The sequence below is a fragment of the Pagrus pagrus genome (assembly GCF_965226575.1).
Source record: "Pagrus pagrus genome assembly, chromosome: 2".
NCBI lineage: Eukaryota > Metazoa > Chordata > Actinopteri > Spariformes > Sparidae > Pagrus > Pagrus pagrus.
The window spans coordinates 1,458,290-1,482,856 of NC_140186.1; the positions used below are offsets into that span (position 1 = coordinate 1,458,290).

The 24,567-nt window shown below is 43.5% G+C and overlaps 3 protein-coding genes across 6 annotated transcripts in view; 2 read left to right on the forward strand and 1 right to left on the reverse strand.

The window, feature by feature from the left end:
- Positions 1 to 7,486, forward strand: part of LOC311265393 (nidogen-1-like) — a 32,494-nt gene extending 25,008 nt beyond the window's left edge. For all 3 annotated transcript variants that reach the window (XM_084367004.1, XM_084367005.1, XM_084367006.1), the window contains 5 exons: positions 747 to 918; positions 1,049 to 1,206; positions 1,318 to 1,441; positions 2,981 to 3,093; positions 4,755 to 7,486. In XM_084367004.1, the coding sequence (XP_084223130.1) occupies positions 747 to 918; positions 1,049 to 1,206; positions 1,318 to 1,441; positions 2,981 to 3,093; positions 4,755 to 4,876 (689 nt within the window). In that variant the 3' untranslated portion in view covers positions 4,877 to 7,486. The remainder of the gene's footprint in view (positions 1 to 746; positions 919 to 1,048; positions 1,207 to 1,317; positions 1,442 to 2,980; positions 3,094 to 4,754) is intronic.
- Positions 99 to 20,159, reverse strand: tbce (tubulin folding cofactor E). Its single transcript, XM_084367731.1, has 20 exons — positions 19,804 to 20,159; positions 19,116 to 19,200; positions 18,789 to 18,944; positions 18,471 to 18,556; positions 17,645 to 17,744; positions 17,457 to 17,559; positions 16,854 to 16,930; positions 16,676 to 16,768; positions 15,921 to 15,985; positions 15,670 to 15,734; positions 15,407 to 15,559; positions 15,163 to 15,301; positions 14,875 to 14,943; positions 13,791 to 13,850; positions 13,607 to 13,698; positions 8,906 to 11,585; positions 8,721 to 8,783; positions 8,447 to 8,570; positions 4,793 to 4,907; positions 99 to 509 (listed from the first exon to the last, which is right to left on the reverse strand). The coding sequence occupies exons 1-16, from the start codon at positions 19,919 to 19,921 to the stop codon at positions 11,493 to 11,495; spliced, it is 1,554 nt and encodes a 517-aa protein (XP_084223857.1). The 5' UTR covers positions 19,922 to 20,159; the 3' UTR covers positions 99 to 509; positions 4,793 to 4,907; positions 8,447 to 8,570; positions 8,721 to 8,783; positions 8,906 to 11,492.
- A 273-nt stretch (positions 20,160 to 20,432) lies between these two features.
- rbm34 (RNA binding motif protein 34) lies at positions 20,433 to 24,363 on the forward strand. 2 transcript variants are annotated; one of them, XM_084367834.1, is made up of 11 exons: positions 20,433 to 20,613; positions 21,096 to 21,270; positions 21,412 to 21,533; positions 21,951 to 22,164; positions 22,277 to 22,336; positions 22,612 to 22,655; positions 22,747 to 22,830; positions 22,924 to 22,987; positions 23,207 to 23,249; positions 23,344 to 23,462; positions 23,734 to 24,363. In XM_084367834.1, the coding sequence occupies exons 1-11, from the start codon at positions 20,591 to 20,593 to the stop codon at positions 24,103 to 24,105; spliced, it is 1,320 nt and encodes a 439-aa protein (XP_084223960.1). In that variant the 5' UTR covers positions 20,433 to 20,590; the 3' UTR covers positions 24,106 to 24,363. The 2 variants fall into 2 exon arrangements, with proteins under 2 accessions (XP_084223960.1, XP_084223961.1); XM_084367835.1 differs by having other exon boundaries at positions 21,111 to 21,270.
- The last annotated feature ends 204 nt before the right edge of the window (positions 24,364 to 24,567 follow it).

Here is a 24,567-nt window from a genome sequence, read left to right on the forward strand (position 1 = left end):
TCTCACACGATGTCCCGCCCACAACAACATCTGAATCACCTATAAATAATCAAATAACACGAATCTGCAAAGTAACTAGTGACTACAATGGTCAGATAAACAGTGTAGAAGAGACACTTTAATGTCATTGTATGAAAGAACACAACAACAATCCTGCTCAGCAGCATTACAAAATCTAAAGTAAAAATATATCCATAGAGAAACAGCATCTAGCCAGCAGACAGACCTCAATAAACAGTTGTTGTGCAGTGAATGAACATCACACGACTCTCCAGGTGGCGGTTACAGATCCACAGTTTAAGGTAGTGGTAGTGAGCCGCCCTCAGCTTCCTCCTCGATTCTGTCTCCTCTCAGCTGTCCGGTCGTTGTCCCAGTTTTGCCCTCAGCAGAGCGAGTTATCTCCACCAGGAAGGAGCCGTGTCCTTCAGGTCGCTTTCTGTCGAGCAGCTTTTTGACCAACATATCGATCAAAAAGCTGCTGCCTGTCGGAGAGCTCCGGGCTGCAGCGTCTGTAATGTAGTGGAGAGGAAGTGTGAAGTAGCAGAAAATGGAAATACTCAAGTAAAATACCTCAAAATTGTACTTATGAACTAAATTGTACTGTGGTTCATTCTACCATGTTTATTGCTCATGAACATCGGTTCCAGACGTTGGTCCTTTCTGATAATCTGTATCAGCCCGATCAGTCGACCCCTCGCCCTGATGCTGTCCCCTGACCGAAGTGTATCTGTCCCATCCGTCCTCAGGCCTCCAGAGTCCTGAAGGCATCGCCATCGACCACGTTGCTCGTCTCCTCTTCTGGACCGACTCCATGCGTGACACCGTGGAAGTTTCCAAACTGGACGGCAGCCAGCGCAGAGTCCTGTTTGACACCGATCTGATCAACCCCCGAGCCATCGTCACCAACTCAGCGTACGGGTGAGTGACTAAAAATGAGATGAGACGAATCGGTTTGAGGCAACCTGATTTCCTCAAGTTGTTAGTGCGCTTGTTGAAACCCAAACAGCAGCAGACGTTTGGTCTCACTGGTTTTGTCCTGTTGGTGCAGGCGGCTGTACTGGGCAGACTGGAACAGAGACGGGCCTAAAATCGAGATGGCCAACATGGACGGGACGGAGAGGATCGTCCTGGTGAAAGATGACCTGGGACTTCCCAATGGGCTGACCTTTGACTCTGACAACCAGCAGCTGTGCTGGGCCGACGCAGGTGAGACGCACCTGACAGGAAGCTGAACCAGTAGTCTGATCAACCGTTGTCCTTCAGAACTGATCCTGTTGTCGTCAGTCCAGGTGTATTGATTGATTGATGGGTCTGCAGGTACTCGTAAGGTGGAGTGTATGGATCCTCACCGCAGGCTGAGGAGGACGATCGTTGAAGGGATCCAGTATCCCTTTGCTCTCGTCTCCTTTGGAAGAAACCTTTACTACACCGACTGGAGGAGGTAACGCACTCAGCAACACACTCAATTCTCTGTTTACAGCAAGGAGACGGTAAATCGGTAAACCTAATCGAGTACTTTTGTGGCCTAAACCTGACAGATAACTTTCTTCGCCTGAATCTAATTTACTAGTTTTGTCACCTAAACCTGACCGGCTACTTTTTTCAACTAAATCTAATTTACTAGTTTTGTGGCCTAAACCTGACCGGCTACTTTTTTCGCCTAAATCTAATTTACTACTTTATTCAACTACATCTAATTTAGCATTTTGTGGCCTAAACCTGACCGGCTACTTTTTTCAACTAAATCTAATTTAGCATTTTGTCACCTAAACCTGACCGGCTACTTTTTTCGCCTAAATCTAATTTAGCATTTTGTGGCCTAAACCTGACCGGCTACTTTTTTCGCCTAAATCTAATTTAGCAGTTTTGTGGCCTAAACCTGACCGGCTACTTTTTTCGCCTAAATCTAATTTACTACTTTATTCAACTACATCTAATTTAGCATTTTGTGGCCTAAACCTGACCGGCTACTTTTTTCGCCTAAATCTAATTTAGCATTTTGTGGCCTAAACCTGACCGGCTACTTTTTTCAACTAAATCTAATTTACTAGTTTTGTGGCCTAAACCTGACCGGCTACTTTTTTCAACTAAATCTAATTTACTAGTTTTGTCACCTAAACCTGACCGGCTACTTTTTTCAACTAAATCTAATTTACTAGTTTTGTGGCCTAAACCTGACCGGCTACTTTTTTCGCCTAAATCTAATTTAGCAGTTTTGTGGCCTAAACCTGACCGGCTACTTTTTTCAACTAAATCTAATTTACTAGTTTTGTGGCCTAAACCTGACCGGCTACTTTTTTCAACTAAATCTAATTTACTAGTTTTGTGGCCTAAACCTGACCGGCTACTTTTTTCAACTAAATCTAATTTACTAGTTTTGTCACCTAAACCTGACCGGCTACTTTTTTCAACTAAATCTAATTTACTAGTTTTGTGGCCTAAACCTGACCGGCTACTTTTTTCGCCTAAATCTAATTTAGCAGTTTTGTGGCCTAAACCTGACCGGCTACTTTTTTCAACTAAATCTAATTTACTAGTTTTGTGGCCTAAACCTGACCGGCTACTTTTTTCAACTAAATCTAATTTACTAGTTTTGTCACCTAAACCTGACCGGCTACTTTTTTCAACTAAATCTAGTTGAGTAATGTTGTCGTCAAAGTCTAACTTAAAAAGTGTGACTCCTGATTGACTTGAGATCAGCGTCTCACTCTGTTAGAGCTGTTTAAACAAGAAATGTACACAATGAAGCTCAACTGTCTAATAATGTCACACTCACCATCCCGACGACTAAAACAAAACTCTCCACACCCTCGAGTCCATTAACAGACTCGGAGTGGAGCTGCAGAAAACAGTCGTGCTGGGCTGTAAACGCTGCCATCTTCAGCTCCGTTGTTTGACTGGACCTGTCACATAAACATCTTCAGTGAGTTTATCAGCGGTGTTAATGTGACGTCTGTTTAATGCTTATGTTTGTTTTCAGGGAGGCGGTGGTCGCTGTGGACCGTCAGTCAGAGAGAGAGACGGAAGAGTTTCTGCCTCAGAAACGCTCGCGGCTGTACGGCATCACCACGACACCCACACAGTGTCCACAAGGTAACGCCGTCTGTTACGTGCTAAGGATCAGTCAGAAAAACACATCGCCTGAATGTAATTAGTCTTTTATCAGGATGTTATTTTAGAGCGTATACATCTCATTTATCTAAAATACCTGTTTAATGCCAACAATGGATCTAATTTGCCTGCCGGGCCGCAGACTGAAGATAAATGACAGTTTGAGTTTACCCAAAACTAGCAGGTAGACCGAGACGTACGGAAGCCCTGATGGGTCAGGTGACGAGCTCTTTAAAAAATAAAAAATATATATTTTGTGAAAACAAGTGTTAATACATTTCTGGATGTTTTTTTATGTATGTGAAACCAGGTGAAAACCCTTTTTATGTGAAAAATAATTTCCACCTGGTTTCAAATGTAAAAAAAAAAATCTGAATATTATTTTTCACGCGTTTTCAGATATTGAAAAAAACTTTTTTCCCACCAGTTTTCGTTTACACCCTCGACATGTGGTTGCTTTTAGTATAACAGCTAAAGTAAAGATTTCATCTCAACGTTTAATTACATCTTTTTCAGGTGTGAAACGAGTTAAATTTCTTTCCCCCCAGTAGAAAAGTTAAGACATTTGTAAGAATCATTTTCTGGATAAATTTTTTTTGTTTGTTTCTGTAATACAACATGGATGCTGTTGGTCCTGTTGAGAACATGGAGCAGCAGTGCACTACAGACGACTGTAGTCAAATGAGACAAAAACAAACACTGAAAATAATCTTAATCTTTTTTTAACTCAGTTTCACACATGAAAAAAAATTCTTCTAATTTTTTGTTTTCACAGATGAAAGAGAAAAAAAAGGAACTTGTAAAGATTTTCCCGCCAAAACTTTTTTCCCCACCACTTTTGTCTTTTAGCGCAACAGCTAAAGTTAATATTTCAGCTGAATAAGCGGTTTAAAAACTTCTCAGTTTGTGATCTCGGGGCTGTACAGAGACGTTTGGTGTTTTTACATTTTAAATCAAATCAAACTCCAGAAATGTTCTGTAGACTACAAAACTTAATTTGGGGGGAACTGTTCCTTTATAGTCTCGGTCATGTTTCAGCTAATCGTAGAGTTTTGAAAAATCTCGACTGTCAAATTATCAACATTAAAGTCGAGCTGATTTAGTCGTCCATGTACGGAGAACTGCACCGGAGCAGTTTAATGGCGATGCACTCGCTGACCGCAGTAATTGGTTCCACATGTGCAGTATGTGGACGGATATAAGCGTGGGAACTGTGTGGTGGAGCGACCTCGGGGGAGCCAGCTGTGGATATGGAGACTCACATCTGGCTCTGGGCCCTGAGCTGTACAGCTGTCTGGGTCCACCTGCTGGTTTCTAAGTGATGAAGTGTTATTAAATTATTATTATTATTAGTGATTAAACTTCCGCACAAAGCTTTTCTATTTTACCTGGCAACATGTTCAGTTCTGTGTGTGAGCAGACCTGTTATCAGCACCGGTCCCGACTGATCCGATCAGTGTTCAGCTCACATGGTGTCTGAGTTTCTCCTCACTGAACGACTCTTAAAATTGCACGTTTTTTAAAGGGAGTCTGGTGAGACATGATTATTATTACTTATAGTTTTAGTTTAACTTTATTGAGGTCGATTACGGTTTGATTCACTAAATGTAATATTAACGGTGCTTCCTTCTGTCTCCTGTCAGCCTACAACTACTGCGCCAACAACGGCGGCTGCTCTCACCTGTGTCTGCCGCGGCTCGGTGGATTCACCTGCCGTTGTCCTGACGACAGCGCCAACGGCCGATGCGTGGAGAGGAACCTGTGAGCTCTGCAGAGCGACGACACTGCTGCTGCTGCTGCTGGGAGACAAACAGACAAAACACACTTAACTGAATTTTGGTGTTTTCCACTTTTCTTACTTGAATCAAACATTTCTACGATCGTTTCAGAGTTTGACGTGTTTTTGCCTTTAAGAGCTGTTCAGACTTCACCGTGGTTATGATGTCACACTTCAGGTCCACCGGTGACATCATCAACTGTTGAATTCAGATGTAGTTTCTGTTTGTAATCTGATTCCTGGTTGGAGATTTTCATTCCAGCTCTGACATACAGGGGTTTTCTAAAGACGGCAGGTGAACCAAAAACTCTTTGACCAAATGATAATACTTTGAAAGGGTACTGATCGACGAACTTCCTGTTGTGTTTTTATTGTATTTTAAAAGTGAAACTGTAGTTGTTCCTTATTGATTTCTTATAGATGTGCTCTGAAACAAAACTGCGCAGAAACAATCAGATTTGAGGGAACGGTTCCCAAGGGCCGTGAAAATGTTTGACGTTATACAAAATGACCTTAAAGGTTTCTGAAAATGACATTTTTGTTGTAGTGAAGAACTTAAATTCATCAATATGTTGCAGTTTGAACGAAGACCATCAGCTGTCAGTGAACTGATTGATCAGCCATCGTGACCCGTCGTGAAATCAGACGACACGATCGCTCTGATGGAGAAATCCTGTCACATAATATTACGTCACCAGCTGCTCAGCGTGTTGAAGAGTTAAACAGGTTGACGAACAAGCCAAAGCTAAAAGATTACGTCCGGTCACAGGAAATAAAATGCATCTTTTTTTTAGTTAATCCAAAAAAAACAAACTAGGAGAAACTAAACGTTGATTAAATGGTTTCAGGTCGGTATCGGACACTTTATAGCTGAGATCGTCCGGATCGGTCAGTAGCTGTGAGACGAGTGCAGATCAAAAACTGACACAAGTCAGTCATTATACGGAAGCCTGGAGGGGCCAGACGGGGAACAAATCTGGAGCCACTTTATTTAACTTGAAGAGGCTGAACTGCGTCGCTGCTGCATGTTTACACAGTCATGTTTCCAGCTGACTTCAGTATTTGAGACCAAGTGTTTAAGACAATTTGACAATCGATGGTATAAAAGTACCAAAGCAGTAAACATTAAAACATTAATATTATTAATTAATTAACTTTTTCTGTATCAGAGCTAATAAAACAAAAAGACAGAAAATATCTTATTTTGTGTGACGAGGACTTTTTTCCTTTTGTTTTATCCAAAGAATCGAAGTTTTAAATTCTGGTATCGTGACGACCGTAATGTGGACCTCATCTTTCGACTGCACGGAGAAATTCAAACTCTTTGTTCTTCCTCACTTGCCTCCTCAGGGCTTCCGTACGTTCGTCGCTTCTCTGCACATCTGATTGGATCTTTAAAAACCTGCACGCCATCAAAACTTATTTTAGCTTCAAAATATTAAACGAGAAAGATGCTAATTAATGCTAATTTACTAAAATCAGTATTTTTTCAAACTTGAGATATTAATGAAGCTAAAACATTTAAACAGACTTAATTAAGTTTTTCATTGATAAAATAAAACATATCTTACATTTTTAGCAGTCATATAATACCTGATGTTTCCTCCGCCACACTGACATGAATATATGTACTCAGTATTTGGACCACTAACAGAACCACGATGAGCCAGAGAACCGGTCCTGTGTGATGTGAACAACTCACAAGATTTATTCTGTTGTTTGTTTTAAGATCGCAGTGTACTTTTTTATATGAACTTGTAAATAATGACCCGATATGCAGATGAGATTCTCGCTTTTTTTTCTAATTGGTGCCTGAGACCTGATGATGATGATGATGATGATGATGATGTGCAGCTCCTGTCTGAACTTCTCATGTAAATGTCATCTTTACATTGAAGACGTGCGGTGATGATTCCAGTCGCTGATAAATAAAAACTGTCACGTTTTTAAAATCCTGAGGTATGGAAGCCTGTAGCTGCCAACATTAAAATGAAATAATTTGTTTCTGATAAAATGTTGTTATGAAATCGACCATGAAAAAGACAGAAATCATATTTGAATAAGAAATCAGGACAAATTAAACATTTAAACTTAAATTTGAAGTTGAGGATGTTCATCATGGTGCTGTTTGGTTTCATTTTCACTAATTATTGATTTTTAAACATGAACATCTGAACTTCAGTAGGTCGTAAACTTTGAGCTGCAGCTGAAGATTATTTTCAGAATCTGTTGATTATTTTCTTGATTAATCGATTTGTTTTTTTTAAATAAATAAGATGTTCACATTTAACAAACGGACAGCGAAGAATTCAAGTTGAAACTATTTTTTTCCTTAAAAAAGATGAAAATTAACATTTAAGAGACTCGAACAAACCTGGATGATGTTTTTCTTGTTGCAGTACTTTGTTAACTTTTTCTCACTTTGATTTAAGTTGCCAGTGAAAATATTCCCATAATTTCACATTTTCTTATTTCAAATAAAAGAAAACAACAAATTAAACAGTAGGGCGGCAACTAACGATCTTCATTGACGGCAATTTTTTAAAATTATTTTCTCCATTAATCAACTCGTTGTTTTGGAAACACTGATTGACTTTTTTTTTTTTTTAAAAACCTTTTCTGACATTTTATCTTCCAAAGTCAAAGATGACGTCCTCACATGTCTCGTTTTATCCACATCACAAAGATATTTAATTTGCTGTCAGAGAAGAAACCAGAAAATATTCACATTAACTTACATTTTTTTAATATTTTAATTACATTGACTTTTTTTTCTTTTAAAAAAAAAAAATCACTCAAACCGATTCATCGACCGTCAGCGATTAACTTCACAGTTGACACTAATCGATTAATCTTTGCAGCTCTGCACTAAAATAAAATAAAAAATTAAAATCTGATCAAATTATTTCATTTGAATTTTTCCGCTCTCAGACTTCCTGGAAGATTTAGCTCTGATAAAATCAGCCGGTCTCTCAGCAAACAAGAATAAGAAACTATCTTTGATCTGATTTATTGACGGCATCGTTCTGCTGAGCACAAATCGATTGATTGATTTTTCTCTAACTGATCGTCACAGAGATGAAATCACAGAAGCAGTTTTAACGTCACTGGTATTTTATCTCAGGAGGACGAAATGTCTTCGCCTCATTACATCCAGTGACGGGTTTCTGGGCTCTGCGACTTATCAAACAGGTGAAAACTGACTTGAACCAGGTGGAAATGTTTGAGGGCCGCAGGAGAAAAGTCTGGACTGGAATCACAACTGTTCACGTCTCACATGTAAAAACTGACACATGACAGGTGCATTGTGGGTAAAGTGAAGAGCGGCTCGGTGTCTCGACGGCTTTAACAAACTCAGCTCAGGTTTTTTCTGGTGACTGAAACCCATCAGGGACGATGGTGTTGGTCGGTGTTGTGCAGCCCATCATGAAGTACTATGTGTCTGTACTGAACATTAACAGCCTGTACAGCCTCAATAAAACCTTTTTTAAGTATCAAGTCACCGTCTGCTCTCTATTGCTTCATGCTCATAAACACTGTTGAGGATCAGACACTCACCCTCGTGGTGGCTCCATCATGGAGGACGACCGCTGCGGCCATCTTGGATTCAGAGCAGGCTGCATGGACTCCAACAACAGGAAAGAGAAACACGTCACATCCTCCTCCTCCTCCGGCTCGTCCACTACACAACAGACACAGTGAAGCGAACCTGAGTAGTCATCGTTACGTCGCAGCGTAAGAAAGTTTAGATCCCGTTTCTATTCATGCAAACCTTTTCAAGATGAAACCACATCAGCAACAAACAGGCGCGTGCAAACTTTTGCCAACTCACCAATAAAGTGTCTTCGTGTTTCAGCAGTTCATCAAACTCCAACAGAAACGTCCTCTCGATCCACTTCAGTCACACATTTAGTCCAAAACACAGAATTCATCATTAAACGGAGACAAAATATGATCACAGACGCTTTGTCATGTTTCATCTTTAAAAAGGTTAAATCTGCTGTTACTATATTTCACCTGGTTCTTCTTCCTGTCAAAGCAACATGTCGGCCCGGCTCTCAGCTCCAAGCCCGCTGGTTCCTACTGAAGAAATAAATCTCAAACACACCGAAACGTTTCAGTCGTTTCCTCAAACAGCAGTTTGAACAAACATTCAGGAGGAAACACGTTGATCTGAAATATCTGATGTTATTAATATAAAATGTGTTCAGTTGTAATGGATCAGGATCAGGATGAGGCACAAATCACCACTTCAGAATCGTAGCGATTGGATCACTGGATGCCTTCATGTGTTCATCACTTCAGTTAAACACTTTGTTTGTTGAGTAGTTTAATCCGTAAGGTAACTAAAGTAACTGAAGCTGTCGGAGCAGAATAAAATGGAAACACCTCAAAGTGAATTCACAGAATGAATAACGTAATAAACTGAAGTGAACTGGTCCTTTACAGTTCTGGACTCAAATCAAAGCCTCTGCTGCCCTCTGGTGGTCCAAGTGTTCTGACACTACAGACTGAGCTCAGATCAGCAGAGATTTTTTATTTGAGTCCAGCTTTTCATCATTTTAATAAACGAGTGAATCCCTGAGGCTTTCCTGTGCAGACTGGATCAAACCGCATGTTGGTGGCTCCTCAAACATCACATCAACCTACAGAACAGGGACGGTCCACTTCTGGAGCGAGCGGTACAGAAACACTGATACATAAGTACTGATCATCTGAAATGGTTTCACAGTATCGATACTCGCTGTGTGTTTCACTCTCCTCTAGCTGACACAGTCCACGTCCTCCTGAAGTTCATGAACTCAGATGCTGATTAACACACGACACATCGAGGGATTGTATCGGAGCGAGACTGAAGTACAAGATACTACAAAGTAACATCGTCATCGGCCTCGATGTCTCACTCCTGAGCTGCTTCCATCGTCAGCTCCGTGTCTTTGAGAACACGTCTTCTTGTTGAATCCTGGTGACGCGTTCAATTTGCTTTCTTCGGTTTCCTGTTTTTAAGCCACACTTGTGATGACGAATGTACGGAAGCCCGGAGGGGAAAGTAAAAACCTTTCTTTTGTCCTGGTGATCCAGTTTCTAAGTCTGATCCAAATTATTTTTTTTCTACTCTAACAACTTGGTGGAAATTTATTATTGTTATTATTATTTAAAGTTTCTTCATTTTTCATGCATGAAACTGATGGAAAAAAACGTTAACCTAACAAAAAAAAGTTTTTACTAGTAGAAAAAGTTAAGAAACTTAGAAATATTAAATATCCTGGAAACTTTTTTTTAAGCCAAGATTTGTTTTTTTATGCGAGGAACAGAGTGAAAAAATGTTTTGTCTTTTTTTTCCAGGAGAAATAAAAATAGTCCGTGTGTGAAACAAAGAAAGGAGTTTTGCTTGTAACCGAGTGAAAACATTTTTTTCCCCAGGAGAAAAATAAATTCCTGGAAAAACCTTTTTTTTAAAAAAAACAAAACAAACAATCTCGATCATTTTCATGATAAAATCTTCCAAGACAACGATGATACATTTATTTTCTATAGTTATTTTTGAGTCCGTTTTCCTTTACCTAGAAGATGCTACATCGACAGCCAATCACACAGCAGAGAAACAGATGCACGTGGTTGATGTTTCCGGCCCCTCCCACTCACAACACCTCAGAGTGACATCACCACCTGTGCGTCACCACCTGTGCAGACAATGAGCGGTGAGGAAACTGACAAAGACGAAGAAATTGTACTGAAGAAAGGTCGGACCAGCATTAGGTGCCAAATGTGTCGGCGATCAGCAGAACTGAAACACCACCAACCTCCTGCATCATCTCAGAAGGTCCTGGTCGCACGTCCGAACCACATCAGGTCTGACAGAACAGGAGGCGTTAAAGCTGAACTGAACAGCAGCATAATCACCCTCAACTTTACCTTTTCATTTTATTTTCTTTAGTCAGTGTTCAGTTCAGTTCACTACCTCTAAAATGTTTGAGACGCGTTTGAAACAAGCGATTTGTTGAACATATTCATCATTTTATTTATTCAGTGTTTAACATAAAGACATTTGGTTGGTTGTGTTGGATGTTTGTCACTTGTTCATTCTGACAATACATTATTTCATTTTATTCAACATTATTATTGTTAAATATATATTGTGATAATTATCGACTATTTGTTTAAAAAGCTGCATACCTGCGCTAATATTGCTGAAAAATTGACTTATTATGATGTCGGCACGACGTCGGCGATATCAGTGAACATATAACGAGCTCAGACGACTGCTTCCTTAAAATACTTGACGAGGCTGGAAACAGTCTGTAACTGAGCTGTGACTGTCGGCTAAACTGAAATGCTAACAAGGCACTTCTGAGTACTCAGATTACACTGCAGCACATGCTAACAAGAGTTGATCAGGTGTGAAAGGTGCAGTGAAGGAGTCAGTGCCATCTAGTGGTGAGGCAGCAGACTGAAGGTGAACACACCGGATCAAACAGCGTCTGTGCTTCAACGTCTGAGACAGTCAACAGGTCCAGTGAGTCAGTCTGAAGTAAATCCACCTCAGTGCCAGTCTGCGTCCTCAAGAACAGTCCTGGAGGTCTCTGCTCCGTGGACCGGCTCTTCACCAGCGGACCAGCACCTGGTCTCCGTCTTCTATGGAGTAAAACTGAAGAGTCTTCAGGTCGCTGTCGATCTCAAACTCTGTCCCGACCATCTGCACACAGGTTTCAGTACGTCAGAGGAACCAGCTGCTGACCTGCATCAGGGCTGACACTCACACACACATGGGCCCTCATTGATCAATCTTGCGTGAAAACGGGTTCAGATCTGAGCGCAGAATTGGTCTTACGACAGGACACGTGATTTATGAAACATTCGTATCTGACCAATCCCAGCGTACGAATGATCGGGTCTTGATAAATGCGGCGGCTGAATTCGGTCGTCATTAACATGTTACGCTCTTAAATATTCCTGGTTCGGAGGCCTCGCCCACTGAGGTCAAACATGCAGAGAGGAAACACTGGCAAGAAGAGAAACTTTTCCGAGTTGGAGAGACAAACTGAAATATGCAGTTTATTGGCCTCAGTTGTCGGCGCACTTGAGGCAATAAATAACATATTAAAAGAAATGAATGAAACTCTAAAAAAGCCTGAATAAAATGTTTAAATGACTAAATGCTGTCCATCGTCTGTGTTTAGTATGCCTTCAGCCAGTTTCACCTAGAATACGTCACATTACTGATTAAATGCTGCAGAGCATTTGCAGATTTTAAGGTACTTTACGTTCTAAGAGCGATGAATGAGGTCCTGTCTCCTCCGTGTCGCCCCAAGTGGAGGCTGTTGGCTCATCTGGCTGCGCCGGCACATCAGAAGGCGCTCCATCACTAATGCAATGTTGTGTAAAACTGAACAGGCCAAAATAATATCGCACACTGTCTCTGGGGTGCACAGCAGCGTTCCCCCTGCTGGTCCGACACAGAGCCACCTGCCTTCAGCAACCCGGAGCAGCTCCACTGTTGACTCTGCGTTCCTGCTCTGTAGCAGGTTTGCCAGCGGGGTTATTACTGTAGGTACTCCGTTAGAGGATAACCCTCGTCACCTAGAAGAGCCAAAATGTTCATCATCTGACATCTTGTTTAGTTTCATGCAGTTTATCTAGGGTAGCTACTTACCGAGGAGGTGACTCTGGCTCTGCAGTGCGCCCTCCTGCAGCCAACACAGCTGTTTTGAAATATAAAAGAATCGTGTGTCCCCCGGCCACCACGTTTAAAAGTGATAGCTTGGCATCACAAATCACCTGTACATTTATCGAGTGGTAGTTTTTGCGATTGATGAATGTGTAATCATTCATGGATGGTGCCTTCAGACGCACACGAGTGCAATAAATTGCGCCAACCACATTCGGAAACCCAGCAATCTCATACAATTTTGTATTATTATTTCAAATTCTAATGTGCAATAATTAGTTGTCATGTTTTATAAACAAGTGGTATCAGTAAAAACATGGGCTTTTTTAAAAATTTATATATTTTTTATTTTGTTTTATTCGTTTTAAGAATCCGTTTTGATCTGTTCTAAATATGTGACTGCTGATGCTTAATGACAGCTGAGGTTTGTTTATTATTATTATTATTATTATTATTATTTTAAGACTCAGTCAGATTTTGCTGCACCGCAGATTTGCGTACAGATGCGATCTGATCGTAGCTTCCGCTCACGTCCAAATTGATAAATACCGAAGCTTGCGTGGAAATGGTCGTACGCACGGTTTTCTGCCGTACGTTCGTTTGATAAATGAGGGCCACGGTCACACACACACGGTCACACACACACACGGTCACACACACACGGTCACACACACACGGTCACACACACACACGGTCACACACACACGGTCACACACACACGGCCACACACACACGGCCACACACACACACGGTCACACACACACGGTCACACACACACGGTCACACACACACACGGTCACACACACACGGTCACACACACACGGTCACACACACACGGCCACACACACACGGTCACACACACACGGTCACACACACGGCCACACACACACGGCCACACACACACGGTCACACACACACACACGGCCACACACACACGGTCACACACACACACACGGCCACACACACACGGTCACACACACACACACGGTCACACACACACGGTCACACACACGGTCACACACACACGGTCACACAGTTGGACGTCTCACCTTGAGGCTGGTGTAGGAGAGCTTCAGATCTGCAGCAGGAACCTTCAGCAGTCTGAACAGGAGTCCCTTCACCTTCTGAACGACCATGGAGGCTGCAGAGCAGGAAACACAGCGTTCAGACCCTCTCTGAGCGTCGTGATGCTGGAGGAGGTGCAATCACAGAAAAACACTTTGATGTTTTTACCTGGAAGCTTCTTCTCGATCGGCTTCCGCTCGGCAGCGTCAGGAAACACAAACGTGATCTCTGGTGAGGAAAAGACCCGAGATCAGCGGTTCACTGACGACTGGTAACATATTAAACCACAGATAAACTTCATTTTGTTTTCCATCTGTGAAAAATAAAATTTCAGGAGATTTTTTTTATGTGTGAAACCAGCAAACGTTTTTTTTTTTGTTAAACAAGATTCTTTTTTCGTGAGTTGAAAAAAAATAATTCTGTGCAACAAACTGAGAAGAAACTGAAACTCTCTTCATTTGTGGAACTGACCTGAAACATGAAGGAACGTTTTCTTTTACTGGTAGAAAGAATTAAAGATCAAATATCCTGGAAAAAGTATTTTTCTTCATGAGTTAAAACAAGTGATGTTTTCCTGTTAGAGTCCACGGAAAAAAGAAAGTCTCCTAGAAAAACGAACCGTTTGTTCACCTGATTCACACGGAAAACATTTTCTCTTGGAACAAAATGTTTCTCTCCTGAAATTGTTTTTTTCCTGGAAATGATGGTGAGAGACAAGTGAAGTACGTTATTTTTCTGTCTGATCTAAATTATTTTCTCTCCTGTGTTCATGAATTAAGATCCAGGAAAACAAAACAAATCATTTTTTCACACAGAAAAAAAAAACACGTCTTCTGAAAATCTTTTTTTTCTTCCACGTTAAGATCACAATTCATGAACACAGGAGGGCGATTTTTTTTTTTCAATCTTTGAATAAAAATTTTAAATTTGTGTGAATCCACCACTATTAACTATCTTTTTTGTAATCGAGTGAAAAATTGTTTTGTTTTTTTCCAGGAGAAAAAAAAATCCTTGTCGCGAACCGAGAAGGAAATAAAAAGATTTCTTTCAGGAGAATTTTTTCATACGTGGGACTGAGTGAAAACATAGTTTTTACTTGATTTAACGTATGAAAACTTTTTTTCTCCTGAAAATAGTTTTTGTTTTTACTGGGAGAAAGAATTGTGTGCTTGATCAAATATCCTGGAAAAAGAAGACAAACCTGTTGCACTCGACCTTCAGGCAGCAGGCAGCAGAAAGAGGCGGGACTTACTCAAGAGCTGATTTTTCAGTGCAAACGGCTCCGGCTTCTTCAGCTCGCCCTCCTCTGGAGCGCCGTACTCTGAAACACAGGACGAGATGATCACCACCATCACCACCAACATCATCACCTTCAACATCACCATCAACACCATCAGAGGAGACATTACAATATTAATACACTTTCATCTAAAGACGTTCACAGCTGCCTCTAGATGTCAGTACAGTCACATTTTACTGACTGCCCCTTTAAATCCTCAGCCAATCGGCCGCTCTGTGACCTGTTGTGGGCGTGGCTTACTGTCGATGAGGCTCAGGTAACGGGGGTGCTGACAGGTGAACTGGCTGCTGGGCTCGCTCCCCCCGCCGGCCTTCAGCCACTCCTCTCCGAACATCTTGATGTAGTCGAGCTCCGCCCCCCTCCTGTCCTCAGCTTGGATCTGATGGAAACCATGGCAACGGGTCAGCACGTGCGCACACACACACACACACACACACACACACACACACACACACACACACACACACACACACACACAGCTGACCTCACAGCTGTTGAGGAAGACCAGCCGTCCCAGTTTGGCGATGAGCAGCTGATTGGCTGTTCTGGGGTTTCCATCAGGGCTCACCAGCCGGTTACCACGACACCAAAACTTCACCAGGCTGGGCAACTTGGCTAACTCGTCCACCACACACCACTGAGAGAGAGAGAGAGAGAGAGAGAGAGAGAGAGAGAGGATCAGTGGAGCTGGTCTACTGACTCAGAGTCTGGTTCCTCTGAAGGTCCGTTTGTGTTTGTGCCTCTGACCTCAGTGATGTTGTTCTGGTCCAGGTTCAGACTCGTCAGTGATGGAAACATGGCTGTTTGAGCTCCTACAGAGGAAACACACAGTATCAGCTCCATGTCTTTCTGTCCACACACACACACACACACACACACACACACACACACACACAGACACACACACACACACAGACACACACACACACACACACACACACACACAGACACACACACACAGTAAAGATGATCCGAGGACGTGAACATTAAACAGTTACCAGGAGCAGCGTCATCGAATCGAAGGTCAGACAGTCCAGTGTTAGACAAGTTCAGCTGCTCCAGTCTGAAACCACACAGCACAGAGTCCGTCAGCCTGCTGTTAAAGGAACAGTTCACCCAGTTATCGTCTCCTCCTGATGATATAAAGTCAGGTGAAGTCTCGTAGTAGTAAGATTCTGATCCGTCCAGGTTCTGTTCAGCAGATAATCTCCACAGATGAACTCCACTCTGTGATGTTTTAAGTGTAAATTAAATGTGTAGCAGTAAGAAGCTAATGCTAGGCTACAAACAGACGACATCACGGTCACATGACTCAAACGTCTCCACCACTGAGCGTCTTACTGCACAATTACTATCCAGGTTTCTATAAACTGATCAATGTACAAGTTGTAAAGTCAGAGTGAGAACAGTGTGTAACTAAAGTGGGCCTGTAAAGACGGACTAGTGAGGAGACGAGTCTCCGTGTTCGCTGTGAGGACGTTTAATGTCCCCGACAACCTCTGTAGTCTCATTCAGACACTTGTTAGCAACCGCTAACTGTTTTTAACACATGAAGAGCTTTATAATTAAACTGTGGACATTTAATGTAATGTCAGCCACTTCAGCTGTTTCACTGTGAAGCTCCATCACCTGACTTTCATCTCCATGGAGGGAGGAGATGATGACCGAGTTTACATTTCAGGGTGAACTGTTCCTTTAAATATGTTCCTGTTAATGTGTGACATTAAGCTGCTGACACACAGGTGAAGTGTACCTGGGCAGAGCAGCCACACTGAGCACACTGTGCTGCAGTAAAGGGTTGGCGGACAGCTTGAGACTCTTGAGGGACTGCAGGACGCCGTCAGGCCTTTAAAGCATCAAACACACCAGAGTTACACAACGTCTCCGCAGCCCGAGTGTCACAGCGGTCACACTGAAGCCGACAGCGTTACCTCTGCAGCTCTGTGATGTTGTTCGCTGACACGGAAAGCTCCTCCAGCTGCGGCCACATGGGGGCGCACTGCAGGATCTGACCCCAGACCAGCAGAGAGAGACCACAGATCAGACACTGACAGTTAGATTCACCTGTTGATTATTTACTCCATCAATCTATCAGATGTTTGGATGATACAGGAGGAAAATATTCACATTTAACAAGCTGACATCACAGAATTGAGACTTAATTCCTTTAATTAATTGATTATCAACATAGTTGGCAATTAATTTAATTGTTGAGAACTAATCGATTGATCGTTGCAGCTTTAATTTTGACAGTTTGGACATTCAACACGAAGTTAATCTCTGAGTGATTCAACTTTTATGTAGAGACTGTAAAAATACAGTTTTTTAAATATTCATGTTATTTATTGACGTCATTCTTTCTGTATATTGACATTAAATTCAAATAACTTAAAATAAATAAACGTAACAATCGTTTCCTCTGGCGGTGCAGTTTAACAGGGAAAGACTTTCTACACTGATCCTGATGATGAACACGCGACCACAGACTGTGTTGTGTGTTGTGTGTTGTGTGTTGCGTGTGCAGACGTGCGTACCTGTGGCCAGGTGAGGTCACAGCTGTTGAGAGCGAGGACTCTGAGGCTGCTGAACGCCTGAACGTGAGCAGAGATGTCAGAGGGCAACCGCAGTGTGTTGTCACTGAGAAACAAATAAGACAAGAGGAAGTGTTCAGAGAAAACACACACACACACAGACACACACACACACGCACACACACACCTACCTGAGGTGTAGAGTCTCCAGATGGTCCAGCTGCTGGCTGACAGCAGACACGTCCTCCCAGCAGCACAGCAGAGTCCCGCTCAGGTCCAAATACTTCACGTCTGAACGCTGCCGTTAAGGAGCCACTGAGCGCGCTCACAAACACAACAACAACAGCAACACACACATCCTGATGGAGGCAACAACCACCGAGTCATTTCCTCGTAGACTTCCCTGAACTCTTCTCCCTCTGGACAGAATCAACCCGTCAGCAGGACACTAGATTCAAATAATGATTATTGTCTTCATCCATTAATCTGGAAATTATTTTCTTTGTGAACCGATTGACTGTTCTGTTATTTGTACATGAAAAACATGTGACGAAGCCAAAATAACAGAATAAAACTATCACAGAAAGGTTTTTCTGCAGAGGTAGAAAAGTTGACGTCTTGAATATGGAAACACACAAGCGAACATGATCATGATCATGATTCCCACTAAGTCAAGATCACATTTGTATCTTCTTCAGTACGACCAGCAGCCTAAAACCAAAACGCCTCCAGTTCACTGGTTCAACATGAGGAAAGCAGCAAAGTCTCACCGTTCAGAAACCTGAGTCAGAGATTTATTTTTACGTTTGTGTTTTTAAAATGACTCAAAATCACTGTAAATAAAATTCCTGTTGATCAATGAATCAACTGTTTCAACTCGTGACGTCTTGACTCTTCACGTTCATACTGACATGTCTACAGTCAGTGTCACTGAGTCAGGACAGACCCAACAGCCTGCGTGTCCTCAGACACAACACGTACAACACACTGAGGCCCGGCAGCTCTGCAGAAAGATACTTGGCGTTGTTTTCCTGATTTCTCCGTCAGCTCCGGGCCCGTTCACTTCAGAGCGAGTCAGCAACACCGTGGGAAGATTCTCAAAACTGTCAAGAGGTTCAAAAATACACAGGAGGTGAAATCAAACACAGGAAATGAACCTCTGACCTGTTGGACAGAACTCAAAGAAAGATGGTGAATACTTTTTTTATCAGCGCGGTAGGTTACAGGTTCAACGAGACGACGTCACTAACGACGCTGTCGTCTGTGTCGTTTTTATAATGACGTATTTTCACAGGCTGATATTTCATTAGTTTGATGACTGACTGAGCGTCGTACCTGCGCTCCCTGAGTCGGATCCAGCTGAGCTCCTCAGAGGAGGCGTCGATCAGCACCTCCTCCGTGCTGGTCTGGTACACCTGCTGCACGGCGGTCAGGAAGTCCACGCCGAAGCTCACCTTCGCTGGCCGGACGAAGGAGCCTCCTTTAGGATGTCTGAGAGCAAAACCCATCAGGGACACGACACTTACTGACCGATCACATGTGGCAGAAAGTATTTGGGCTTTCCATCCTCACACGCATCGTGACCAGCTTTGATCATGTACTACGTGGGAACACTGGGTTTAATCTCAGTGGATAATAAACTTCCAGCTTTCTTTTTTTTACCTGCAGGTGAAATACTGGACTCCGTCATGGCTGCCGTCGTGTTTGCCTCTCTCGGGGTGATCCCACTCCACGCCGAGCCACAGCCCTGCACACAGGAACAGACGTCAGGTTGGTGTCTGAGTGTTAAGTATCAACACGAGCAGCCGCTGAAGCAAGTGTGAGTCTGTGAGCTCAGTGACCGAGTGAATCCGGTGGTTTTGGGCTGTGCGGACATGTTTTGATGTTTTCTGTACGATGCTGATGTTTCAGTGCTGACACCAGGACGACACACTACACTCAGTGAGGAATTTCTCAAATGTTAAATGTCGCCATGCAGCTGTAAAGGGCGAGGACTCGGCCTGGTGGAGGGGAAACCAGAATATAAGGAGAGGCAGAGCATGATGACGTCACTGTGTGTGTTGCAGTCAGTTGGTTAAAGATGCTCTACTCACTTTAACCAACCAGACACCATGTTACTGGTTTGCCTCCAGTATGGCCGACAGTCTGTACCAGCAGTGTGTCTGCCTGTGACTCCATGTTAATGACAGCTGTCTGCTGTTTGTTCTTACTGAGTCAAATAAAACTCTTATAAAACTCTTCAGTTGTTGGTAAAGAAGCATGTCTGAAGATATTTTCCTGACTTAGAGGGGAACTCTGACCCAGCAGCTGCTCAGGAGCCATCACAGGTGCAGTGAAGTGTCCCTCCTACCTGCCGTCGGTGGCACCGGGCCCACATACCGCACCGTGGCCCGCTCCCCGTCGCAGGACACCCGCCTGCCGACCGCGTCCGCCGGCACCTCCTCCAGCTGCGCCTGGTCAACTCCCATCGCGGCCTCCTGGAGTGAAGCGGCTGTCAGACAGGACCTTCACCGCAGTGACGGCTAATCAAGCTAACGTTACGTTAACAAGCGGGATAAACTGGCGCGTGCGGCTCCTCGCAAAGGTGGAAAGTGATTAAAGTAACGACTTTAGATAAAAACACAGCTGTTTAACGACCTGGGACGTTTTTAAACGCAGCGTTTGTTCCTGCTGCGCAGCTAGCTAACCTCCGGACACAAACATTTCGCGTCTCTGCTCCACCGGAAGTGACAGATTTCGAAGACGCACTCGCTTCCTCACAAAACTTTTCTAGAAGAAATATAACAAACATGTTTTTGTTTCACGAACACTCGTTTTAACACGCTGTATGTGTGAGTGTGTGTCAGTGTGACCTCCACACACCCGACGGGGCAGTTTGGCGTCAAATCAACGTTACTCGAGGGAAGAATTAAAGAGGAACCTTTGTGCCGCTGTGATCGTGTTCTGCGGGGGAACTATTTCGCAGTAGGACGACTGTGAGCCAGAAGGGAAACGTGTGGACGCGCTGTGCTCTCATGTTACTGTCTGACTTTAACTCGTGTAAATGCGTCGTTTAATCTCACAAATCACTTGTTTTTAAATATAAAAGAAACCGGAAGTCCGTGTTGAGGTGACGCTGGAATCATCTGGAAGAAACGATGAAGAAAACACGTGACCAGAGGTTTGTTTACACATCTGTGGAAGTTAAACTGGAGGAAGATGCTGTTGTTCGTCTTCTTCAGCGTCCTGTGTGCTTGTGTGTTGTATTTATTGCTGGTTAAAGACACTATGACTCTTCGTACCTTTAAAGTCCACAGAGTGTTTTTAAAAGAATAAATACAGGATAAGCAGATATATTAAACTCCATCTTCACACCTGGGGAGAGAATGTGCTCATTCATCACTGTTACTCAGTGGTGGAAAGTAACTAAGTATATGTATTTAAGTACTGTAACCACAGTTCAGAGGTAAATACTACAGTTTTCATTTGGTCGAGTTCATTCGACAGTTGTATTTACGAGTTTCTGTGCAGAATCAGATGAGTAATCCAAACTCACCAACAGAGTGATAAATATGTATATTATTAAAGACGGAGCAGCCCAGCAGTGTGTGGATGTGCATGTGAACACCTGAGAGCAGCTGTTCTGCGTCTTCTTCACCTCAGTGTTCCTGTCCTCAGTGGAGAGACGTCGTCAGGACAACAGCCAGCTGACTACCTGGTGGGTCAGGTGTCGGGAAGTTTGTTCCAGAACAGCTCTGCGGCCTCAGGATCATCGCTGTCGGCTCTGTTCGGCGCCGCTGCACCAGCCGCGCCGCTCCTGTTTCAGCCGGCACCAAAAGTAAATCACAAATATCAAGTTCAACACGAAGAGTCAGCCGCTCACTGACGTTTTAACAGACAGACGTCCATCTGCTGGGGATGATCCTCAGGACAATGTAGAATATCACAAGACTCATCCTTTGTTATTGTTGTCACGCAGCCTGTTCAGAGGAGCACAGAGGAAAAGGAGCATCAGAAGGAGCCAGAGGTCAAAGGTCAGTCCAGCCAGAAGAAGAAGCAGCTTAAAGAGAAATCGGAAGCCGAACAGAAGCTGGAAAACAGGTGAGCAGCGTCTCTTCTCTCTCTCGCCTCCTCGTTCTGCTCTTCCTCTACTTTCCTCCTGCTTTTTCTTCTTTGCATCAGCACATAATAATATCTTCACAAAGAGCCGCAACTAATGACCGTTTTCATTATAGAATAATCTGCCAATTAATTGATACAGAAATTGTGAAAAATGCTCAGCACAATGTCCCAGAGCCCGAAGTGACGTCTTCAAATGTCTTCTTTTGTCCAGCAAACAGTCAGAAACCCAAAGACTTTATTTAGTGTCGGAGACAAAGTCGTCACATTTAAGAAGCTGAAGCCAGAAGATGTTTGACATCGTTGGTGATTGATTGTCTTTTGTTCGACTGTAACACTGATCGCTCTGATTTCTCTCCATTCTTCTTCTTCTTCTTCTTCTCTGTCCGGCGTCTTCAGAGAGATCAGCTTACTGAATGCAGATGAGGACGAGCGAGGGCAGGAGACGCCCGCGAAGAAGAAGAAGAGGAAAGCTCCGGAGCCGGACGGAGAGAACGACGTGGAGAAGTGGGTGCTGAAGAGACAGAAGATGAAAACCAGAAAGGCGGAGGAGGCGGTGAAGACGAAGAGGACGGTGTTCGTAGGAAACCTGCCGGTCGGCTGCACCAGGAAGGTAGAGACAGAACAGAACGTTTGAAGCCGGAGACGTCGGGGTCACCCCCCGCTGTTCAGTCACGCGTTGGACGGAGGATGAAAAGATGTTTTTTGGTTTGTGTGTTTTTCAGATGCTGCAGAGTCTCTTCAGGGATAACGGAGCCATCGAGTCCATCCGGTTCCGCTCTGTGGTAAAAACACACCCAAACATCACAGCACACAGTTTGGTTCTGAACAGGTTCAGTATCAGTTTGTAGCTGCGCTGTGAGAGAAACACTGAATATGAATGAGATTCTTTATCACAGCAGAAGCTTATAAAGTGACAAAAACCTTTCACTGCTGTGGGTTTAATATTCTGCACATTCATCGCTCAGGCACATTTAAAGTAGGACTGTAGATGTGATCATAAAAGATTTGGTCTGGAGGCTGAAACTTGATCAGTCACTGGCGTGTTCGTCCCCTGCAGGTCAGAGAGGATCCCTCCATGTCCCGCAAAGTCGCAGCTATTCAGTAAGTTTCTGTTGAACAACCAAACCGACTCCATCATGACTCCGTGTGGAGTCTTCTCTTTGAATAAATGAGCTTTATTTTTACTTCACAGACGCAAAGTTCATCCCAAGAAGCACAGCATCAACGCCTACGTGGTGTTTAAAGAGGAGGCGGGCGTGGAGAAGGCGTTGGAGAGGTCAGAGCTCGTTACCGATTTAACAAACACACAGAAGCTTCATTTGTTTTAAAGTCATCAACCAGATGTTCTCCTGCTCGTCTCTGCTCACAGGAACGGCATCGAGATCGAGAAGGACTTTCACATCCGAGTGGACCGAGTGACCGACAGCTCAGCAGTGAGTCTCCGGTCACCAGTTAAAGGAGCATTATGTAGATTTATAGAAGAAGATTTAATATTTACATTAATGAGGATCTTTCTCTGCTCATTAACATTTCTTCAACTAACCTACAGACTGCTCCTTTAATCTACAGACTGCTCCTTTAACCTGATAACCTGAACGTTTGTTGAAGAGTTGTTGATATTTTTAATGATTTTTATTTGTGTCGTCTTGCAGCACGATCACAAACGCTCCGTGTTCGTGGGGAATCTGTCGTTCGGTGAGTTTCTGCAGGATTCATGTCGAAGTTGAGTTTAATGACAACTTGTGTTAAAGTTAACCGTGTGTGTGTGTCTGTGTGTGTTTGTGTGTAGAGATAAATGATCTGGCGTTCCGGAGGCACTTTGAGGAGTGCGGCCCGGTGGAGGCTGTTCGTCTGGTACGAGACCAGAACTCCGGGATGGGGAAAGGATTCGGCTACATCCTGTTTGAGGTACGTCGACTCAAATCCTGACCTCTGACCTCTACATTAGCATTAGCCAGATGTAGCTGGACACTGTGCTGATGCTGAGGTGATGAACACAAACTTCTTTAAAGGGTTCTGCTGGTTCTGCTGGTTCTGGAGATTTAATCTTCACTTTGAAAATCACCTTCTGTTGATAATTTAATATCTGAATGGTTTAAACTACATTTCTCACATACTGCAGCTCCAGTGATGACGATGTGAGAGTTTATGTTTGTACCCGTCTGTGTTCTGGTCGCAGAGCGCCGACTCGGTGCAGCTGGCGTTAAAACTGGACGGCTCCAAACTGGAGGGCAGGTCCGTCCGGGTGAAGAGGTCGGTGAAGAAGGAGAAGCAGAAGAATAAAAGTGACAGCCAAGGAGCCGCAGGGAGGGCCGGCAGGGGCCCCACGAAGGGCCCCATGAAGGGCCCCATGAAGGGCCCCATGAAGGGCCCGGGGCGGGAGAGAGGAGGCAGTCGGCCGGGTTTCAAGTCTCAGAAGTTCTCTGGAAAGCAGCAGTGGGCCGCTAAAGGCTCCAGCTCCTTCAAAGGAGAGATGGTGGATCCAAACAAAAAGATGAAGAAGAAAGGACTGAAGAAGAAAGGGAGGCTCAACAAGAAGGTCCACATCTGACTCGGCTCACGGAGTCAAGTGTTCGAGGACTCTTTCTGACCCAACAGTCATCCAGCCTGTTCTGCTGCAGTCCCACATGTTAAAGAGCAGCAGTGGTTCTGTTCTGCTGAGTGGTTTCCGTCGTCCACTCCAGCAGGAACAATACATAAAAAATGTTAACAGCTTGTTCAGTAACGCTTCACTCTGGACTGTTTCTCCTGCGTTGGATTATTGTCTGTTCTTCCTGTTGTTGTATTAAATTACAGGTTTTCTCTTTAAGTCTGTGTAATCTGTACTTTCTGTGAATGATTCACATCACAGCTGTGTGTCAGAGCTCGATCACTGAAGTCAAACATCAGATCGGTTCTGCAGTGACTCTTCAGCTTCAGGTGTATTTTTTACAGCACCACAAAAAACAGGTGGAGGTTGAAAGTTGAACATTTTTAACTTCACCTGCCGGCTGCTCAGATAATCCTCCTAAAA

Excerpts from the sequence above, each read along its gene's own strand:
- tbce (XM_084367731.1), bottom strand. The coding sequence starts at position 19,921 with ATGGGAGTTGACCAGGCGCAGCTGGAGGAGGTGCCGGCGGACGCGGTC. Across the intron at positions 15,986-16,675 it reads AGTGTGGCTGCTCTGCCCAG|ACTGGAGCAGCTGAACTTGT; the intron begins GTACACTTCACC and ends GTGTGGTTTCAG. Across the intron at positions 15,735-15,920 it reads ATTCGATGACGCTGCTCCTG|GAGCTCAAACAGCCATGTTT; the intron begins GTAACTGTTTAA and ends TTTCCTCTGTAG.
- rbm34 (XM_084367834.1), top strand. The coding sequence starts at position 20,591 with ATGAAGAAAACACGTGACCAGAG. Across the intron at positions 22,165-22,276 it reads CGGTCGGCTGCACCAGGAAG|ATGCTGCAGAGTCTCTTCAG; the intron begins GTAGAGACAGAA and ends TGTGTTTTTCAG. Across the intron at positions 22,656-22,746 it reads CGCAAAGTCGCAGCTATTCA|ACGCAAAGTTCATCCCAAGA; the intron begins GTAAGTTTCTGT and ends TTTACTTCACAG.